Consider the following 8,396-nt stretch of genomic DNA (forward strand, 5'->3'; position numbering starts at 1 on the left):
TCATTGCCTTTTTCGTCCTTGAAAAATTTAGATCTGCTTGTAGGGACCCACTTCAAGTTTCACCCTGCACCTATTTCAATCCGATATCCTAAGCTAAATCATGCTAGTCTATAACTATTTACCTCCCTGGTTTTCATTTATTCACATATTCAAATGTGTTAAATTTTGAGACTCCTCTGTGACAATACCCTACCTTCTCTCATTGGAATGTCTTCGCCATTAAAGAAGCTAAGTAAATACGAGTCATTTGCAGTGGGTAAAGGGGAATAGTCCAAAGTTTTACAACTTGTTCTTGAAAACGCGTTTACTGCACTTATTTCTATATAATCGTCTTGTGAACAGAAACGTTCATAAGGATACAGCCAATTTAGTTCAAATGCATTGTTACTCTAAATTTCCTATTTATAACTTAGTGTTATAGCGAGTAAACGTATGCTGCTAGTGGACAGTGGTGTACGAAACTTATGAGAGTTATTTATACTTGAATTTAGCGCATAATATTGCTGAACAAATCCACAATGCCTTTTACTGTAGAATGATAAAATTCAATAGAAATTGCAATCTTCCTGAGTTAACTATTTTGAAAGACTCTACCTCACACACTTGAAACAAACGCATTAATGTTACGGCAACAGTAGGCAACCTGAATATTTGGAACGTTTTTTTGCTGTCTTACCAGCTATGTCTATATTTAATAAAATGAGACCAAAATGTTAACTCTTGGATTGACTTGCTACCTGTTCCTCCTTGTTGCATTTTCCCACAGCAGCTGTTAATTTTATTTTATCTTCACTATTTCTGTTCCCATTTTACTTATTTTACCCCCCTTTTGTGGTGTACGCCTCTGTTTTCTAACTACCAAAGTGAGCATGGAATTCTTAACTTCTATGATCTAATCAATGTCAGTCAAGATATATGAAATGAAATTTCTAATAATGTTGTTAGAGATAAATTCATTAGTTCACTGTAAAATCAGCTTTTGAAAAATGAATGATTGGGAGATATTTTTGTCTTAATTGTAATTGTTGTACACGACTGGATTAGAGGTTTGTAAAATGTGGAAAATGATTTCCTGTTGCACTTGGTAGGCAGCTGACCTTTTCTTCACCGTTGGAGAGATGCCTTTCATTATTTTGTGCATCATTCTGGCACCAAGATCAGTAAATCCTGAAGAACATGAAAAGGTTCATTTAACAGTCATTGAAACAAGCTGTCTAAAACTTAATCATCATGACTCCTTTTTGACACCCATATTTTTTCACAAAACAGTTCTAATTTATCACATCATTTTGCTTCTACAGGTTGTGTAATTTTAGAAAGCTTTTGTTAAAGCGTTTTGAACCATTAGTTATTTGGGAGTTTTACATAGTAATGTAGTCACTGATGTATAAAAATAATTTAACTAATGTATCTTCGGAGGAGATCAAGCCACTAAAGATCCATGTAACTGTAATTCTAATTGGCATAGAAACTAAAGGAAGTAGCTTTATGATTTATTACTTGCAGTGAGCTGCCTTCATGTGTTTCATTTCTAAATACGATATTTTGTTCAAATACCTAGTGATCTCATCCATTATCATTTAAAAACACAGGTCTATAATTTGAAGGAATTCCTTAATTCATTACAAGTTGCTGTGTTTCAATGTATGGAACATCAAGCAGAAAAAAATAGATTTCACAGAGCACTTTATAATTTCAAATGGGTGTTTTGATTTAATTTACTTGTTTTAAGTGTTTCCTTTTTAAATTTACTTCTTAAATTGTAACAAGGCTTTATTAAAATTGCTGCACAAATGGAGCCAGTGCTAAATTTCAGAAACTTGAGTACAAAATCTAGACTGATTTTGCAGTACTCTTTCAGATGAGATGTTAACCTGACCCACCATCACCCTTCACATTTTGACCTTTAAGCTTCCATATCTTATTTTCAACAAAGAGCAGCAGAGTTCTTTTCAGTGTTCTGGCCAACATTTAGCCCTTCTGCCGACAATCAGTTAAAGTCTACATTGTGATTGCTACTATATTATTAATGTGGAAGCTTTTTGAGTGCGAAACATTACCATATTTTGGTAATGCCAAAGCACTTTGGCATATCCTGCAGTCATGAAGGATACTACTTAAATGCACGTTCTTTCTTTTGCTAGAAAGAGTAGTATAACAGGGATGCAGGAGGCTTAGTAAAATCATACACTTATGTTGCTGTTTTTGTTATAAATGCACTTCTCTTAATTTATAAGTTGATATATTTATTCAAAGGCATACAACAGTAATGCTTCCATTCTAGTTGATATTTGGTCTACTTATACAACAGTGTTTTCTAAACCCAAATCTAACTAAACGCTACATTCCAGAACTAAAAATCTGATTCTCAAAAGATGCAACTGCAGAAGGTGAAGTTAAGACCATGGCTCAATACACATTACCTAAATTGGGCACAAATTATATTTGTGTTTACAGGTATTGCTCTTAAACAGAGGTGCAGGAAAGATTGTGTTGTGCTTTTTTTTTAACTTTGTTAACTTTTTCCTTTCAGATGAAGGTCATCATAGCGGTGGTCGTTGTAATTGTCTTGTTAGTCATTATCAGTAAGTATGTTTATGAACTTAAAAATAAAAGCAGCCTCTCAAGTTCTGTGCCATCAGGTTCCAGTTGGAATTCTTCTTCAGCTGTACTATGTATTTATGTACAGGAGTATATGTATCAAGGTGGACCATGTTAATTAACTCCCAATATTCTGGTAGAATCAAGAATGAGAATTCTGATTCCCATAGCTCTGTGCATCACACTCTTAGCTATACGATACCATCTCCTTTATTGCATCCCATCTGTTATCTAAAATACCTAATCATTTGAGTTGCATTCTAAGAATGATTTAAGTCTGCAATTCATATATCAGCTGATGGTGAGGAAAGGGACTATCTTGGAAAAATGTTAAATAAGCAAGATAAAATTAATTATCTGGCATTCCATCAAAGCTCAGTTTAATTTGGGGGAAATGAAATATATCAGAATACAAAATGGATTCTTTAAATTCTGTTTTTCTCATTGTTTTAAAGAGCCACTGTCCATATTTACTGGGAGTTAAGATTTCTATTAGGCAATGGGACTGTGGTCAGCAAGTGTTTCTAAGTTGGTGTTAATATTTTATTAACAAGCAATTTTCTATATTCTTGCAGTACCTGTAATTTTGAAGAATCGCTCCTGATGACGAGTCACGCACAGCATCCATCCACAGGAAAGTTACTGCCTCAATCTCTAGAAACTACTGGAGATATACGCAAAATATCTCAGTTATTGTAAACAGGAAGTATATTTCTATCTGTCTTTTACCGAAGAAAAATATTTATGGGCAGTCAGTGTGATGAATGCCTGCCTAGAACAGGGGACCACTGCATTATAAAGCTGCTGTCTACAAGAAGGAAGTCTATTTTATTTCTGGTGTACTGATTTTTGTCCCTTCTCTGCTACTGGCTACCTAAATAGTGTGAACAATTTTCCCTCTAGTTTACTGTGAGGGACACTGGTTCACGTTTGGAGTATGGGTTCCACAGATATAGCAGCCCCCTCACCAGCTTAAACAAAAGTTCAGTTGGTGAGTAAATATCGTTACATCGCAATACAGTAAAGATAAATCCTATCCCCTCTCAACCTGAGTATTTATGTGGTACTTGCGGTCGGATCATAAGGGGCAATCTTGACTACTTCTCTCCACCCCTCCCCATTCCAAAGGGTACCAAGGCGAGTTGTTCTGCCCAAGCTTCTTTCCTGGCTAACTTTGTATAATCCCGGATGAAACCTTGCACTTTCTGTGGTTCAATGCAGAACCAGGTGATAAAGTAGTCCAATAAACTATTAGAGAAGCATATGAAGTATATGGTTGGAGGTAAAGGAAGATTAAGTAGATTCTACACCTAAGGGTCACTGGTTTTTTTGCACAGTATCCTATCTCTATGCAGAATCTATTCAGTCATGCACAATATAAAGAGAATATATGGGCTAGTTTATAATAAATTACGTGAAACCATTTTCTGACTGTCAAACCCTTTTACTTTGAGTACTGTTTTATTCTAGTATATTATTTGAAACCCTTCTTTGTGCTCAAAAATTTTCAAAATTGGTTTGGTTTTTCACAAAAAAGTTTGATAACAAAAAAGCCTGAAATGCCAGCCAGATTGCAGTTCGCTAACTGGATTCACTTATACCCGTCTTGGAGAAGTGGGGAATTTCTTTGTTTTGCTTTTGACATCAGGAGGAAAATAAGTTTCAACTAATATTCTTTTAAAAGATCATGCCACTGATCACCTGCCATGTGACTACATCTGTGAAAAGTCACCTTTTTCAGATCTTAAAGCCTTATGTTAGATGTGTTCTGGCATTTGCTGTACTGTTTTCATAGTTTAATGTTTGAAAATAGCTAGTTCAGTTTTGACGTTGATGTTGGTGATTGAATATGTTTGCAGTTAAGCAGAGCTTTAGTGTCCCCTTGCTCTAGAAGGTATGGCTGGAAACATAATCATGACTGAGAAATAGTCTAGCTAGACTTGCTGCCGTATAGTGCAATGGGATTTAAAGCTAAGGTGTGCAGCCAATTACATGCTCATTTTGTCTGCTGTTTTAAAACATAAATTCCTTCAATTCTTCCTTGATTTGCTACAATTGTCTGTTCAAAGTGCAGGATAAGTAATTCAGAACCTGAACCAGTGGTCTGATGATCGCTGATGTATCATCATCTTTACATGCTATTTTGATTTCAAAACAGTGGCTTTTAATAACTCAGACTTGATACAATGGGGTTTTCTTCATTTAATTACTATGCCTGTTGGTTAGTCTCTTAGTGTGGATGAATTGGCAGCACAGACTACACTGCATTAATTTCTAAGCTGAACCAATTACCTTGAGGCATTGCAGGTTTTGAAATGTAAGTCAAAAGAAACATATGGATTTGGAGACCAAGAAAATCAAGTACTCTGGAAAGTAGCCAAGTAAAATGAAAGTTGTGCATCAGTGGACTTCCTCATTGAATGCTTACAAATGTATCTTTTATTTGAGGGGTTGGTTTGTGTGGTAAAACAAATTCCAAAAAGGATACAATTCAGCATTGTTTGAGAAAATGATTCTATACTTTGTTTCCAATGTACTTTTAATAATTTTACCTGTTACAAGTATTGAACAAGAGGTGATAGTCACTAATGACATTTCAGGACAGTTGAAAGGAAATCAGGGTTGCAGTTATTTAAACTTACTGCCATTAAGATGTGAGATTTTTGTATGACTACTGCATACAGCAAAATGACGTAGTCCTTAGTGAGGAGCATAACATGGAATCCATACACAATCACTCAGGCACACAATCAGTTAAACCACCCTGAGCGGCACAGCTTAAAGGAGGCATTCAAAATCAAGCTTCATGATAGCATTGGAGCAGTCAGGAGTTGTGGAAATGATGCTTCTTTTAAAAATAATATGCTATTTACTTTTGTACGCAGAAATTGGTAGCAAGCATTAGCGTTAACCTGCAAACAATCATTACATTTTGGCAGTACGGGTGAGACAACTCTTAATCAGTTTCAAAGGAAATCAGTTTCACAGGATTTTATTTCAAGACTGCATTTTGAATGCTTCTTGCCAGGCAAGAGACTCCCAATATATAGCCATGGGGGCTGATAGCAATACTGATGGCTCTGTTCCTGGGCCCAGTATCAGTCTTTTTCCAATCCACTTTTTGTGAAATATGCCTAACTTCTTTTAATTGCTTTCAAGGCAACCCAAGAAGACACATAGCTCAGTGGCTACTGGTTCAATTCCAGCCCCCCAGCAACAGTCTGGGTGGGCTTTGCACATTCTCCCTGTTTCTGTGTGGGCTTCCTCTGGATGTTCCAGTTTCCTCCCACAGTCCAAAGATGTGCACGTTAGGTGGATTGGCCATGTGGGCTTCCTCCGGATGTTCCAGTTTCCTCCCACAGTCCAAAGATGTGCACGTTAGATAGATTGGCCATGCTAAATTGTCCCATAGTGTCAGTTGGGTGAGTTAAATGTAGGAAATCAAGGGTTATGGGGATAGAGTGAGTCTGGGTGGGATGCTCTTTGGATTTGATGGGCCGAATTGCCTGCTTCCATGCTGTAGAGATTCTATGAACTGAATGGCTTAGTATTACCGTCTTGAGATAACTACACTGACTTATTAAAGGTCAGCACCAAAAGTATTCACTACAGTCAGCCTAGACTGATCACAACTGCTGGAAAATTGTGTTCCTCAATGTCAGTGGAGCTTTGGCATTTACCAACATCTGTATTGACGGTAGTAGCTTAGACATCCAGGTGAGTGGAAAATGTCATCCTGTCTTATTTGCCTGGGATGAACATTTGATCCACAACACCTATTCTGGAATATAAAAACTTATTCCCTTAAAATTTGTTTTAAGCCAATGTAAGTCCTGCGCATGACCAGTACATTAAGTAGACTTAGAAGAAATAATAAGCTGATAATTCTGGCTTCTAAAATAATTAATATATGCATTTTCATAATTGTAAAAGAGAGACAACAGTTTTATTGCTCTGCTAAAGTATGTAAAACAGTAGGTACTTTCTTTAAAATCACATTGACCTGTAATTTCATTTTTACACAGTGAAACACATTTCTGCTCAATGATTTTTTGTTAGCAGAAATGTGTTGTTTTGGTCTGTGTATAAAGCCTTTGTGAATGGTGACATTTAATAAAGCAGGAGTAACAGCCCATTTGAGTAATTTATTGTTTGGCCATATTTATTTGATCGAGAATCAGAAGATTATGTAGGAACATGTTATAAAACTTTAACATACACAGGAAATGGTGGAGAAACTCAGTAGGTCTGGCAGCATCTGTAGAAAGCAAAATAGAGTTAATATTTCGAGTCTAGTCTGACTCCTATGCTGAAGCAGTCAAACTAGATTTGAAACGTTAACTCTTTTTCTCTCCACAGATGCTACTAGACCTGCTGAATTTCCCCAGCCTTTTTTTGTTTGTTTAAGATTTCCAACATGTGCAGCATTTTGCTTTTGTTGTAAAACTTTAGTCTTTATACAGTTTTTTCTCTGATCTTCCCCACAGTCATAGATTGTTGATCTGCAGATCTGTTCAAGTCCTGTTGAGATCACCTAGAGAAAATCCAAATTGAAATAAGTTTTATTCATAACCATAATCAAGGTTAACCCCTTTCTTACATTGTAGTTTAATGTGTACCTATTATTGACCCAATTAAAATTATCCACATGCTGTGGAAATCTAACCATGGTTACTTTTTAACCCCTTTGTACAGTATTTGAACCTTCATTTTGTTTGCAATATGTCTGCAAATGTATATTTGTACAACCTTCTCTCTCCCTCCCATGCTGTCCTTGGCCCCCAACAACATGGATCTGTTCAGTGTCATACTTGCAGGAATTTGGCTTGGATTTTGTTTTATGCATTGTTTTTCCTCACCTTTGTTGTAAACCCCTAACCTTGGCCCATTGCCATGGGAAACTGGTTGCTTACAAAATCTGTAGTGCAGGCTTTTTGATTTACCAGTATGACATTCAAGGTGAAAGGTTTATTTTTTATTTTTTCACGGTTCATCCAAGCGATGTTCCCCTATGTCTTCACTCGCCAGTTCAGGCAGGCTATGGATATCTGAGAGATAGGAAGATAGGTATGGCACTGGAGAAGAATTCAAAGGCTACACAAAGCCTGGAGTCTGATGTGAATACTTCTGTAACCCTAGTGATGTGGTGTGAAAATATCACCAAGATCTTTTTAAAGATTGTAAAAATACTTGTATATTTAAGGAATTTGTTGATTTTTGTGTTGTAACTATGTTTTAGTGCAATTGTATTTGTTATTCATAATTGCATTGTGCAGACCACCTTTAACTTATTATGTATATGTATAGGTGAATGCAGGGACAATTTGATAGTATTCCCTGAATTATGAGGGAAACTACTGAGAATAGACTTAATTTCCAGGTAAAATATTACATCTTTCCATTGCTGGATTTCTTTTAATTGTTGCAAGAGAGTATGATTTCAATTTTTCATTCTTTTGAAAGTTGTATTGACTATAAATACTGCAAATAAAAAGTTAATAATCTCTAAATTCTTTTATTTTGTTAAAAGTAAGCATATTTATTCTGTAAGAGTAGGAAACATATCTCCCAAGCTAAATTGTCTATCTGGTTGTTTCCTCTTTTTTATCAAGATAAAATTCATCAAAGTAACAACTGATTCCCATTCAATATTGTCATCTCGTCGTTCTTGTCCTCTGATGAATGGATAACAAATAGTTTCTTTTTTATAAATTATGAAATGAAAATTCTTAAGTCCCAAAACCAGTGTGCAATCTGCCCTTTATATTGTGTACTTTGTCTAATTAATTTAATTG

General features: G+C 35.7%; 1 protein-coding gene across 3 annotated transcripts in view; it reads left to right on the forward strand.

The window, feature by feature from the left end:
- Positions 1–8,111, forward strand: part of vamp4 (vesicle-associated membrane protein 4) — a 59,645-nt gene extending 51,534 nt beyond the window's left edge. For all 3 annotated transcript variants that reach the window (XM_072573556.1, XM_072573554.1, XM_072573557.1), the window contains 2 exons: positions 2,534–2,585; positions 3,177–8,111. In XM_072573556.1, the coding sequence (XP_072429657.1) occupies positions 2,534–2,585; positions 3,177–3,205 (81 nt within the window). In that variant the 3' untranslated portion in view covers positions 3,206–8,111. The remainder of the gene's footprint in view (positions 1–2,533; positions 2,586–3,176) is intronic.
- Positions 8,112–8,396: the final 285 nt, after the last annotated feature.

This window comes from Chiloscyllium punctatum, chromosome 7 (genome assembly GCF_047496795.1).
Source record: "Chiloscyllium punctatum isolate Juve2018m chromosome 7, sChiPun1.3, whole genome shotgun sequence".
Taxonomy (NCBI): Eukaryota; Metazoa; Chordata; class Chondrichthyes; order Orectolobiformes; family Hemiscylliidae; genus Chiloscyllium; species Chiloscyllium punctatum.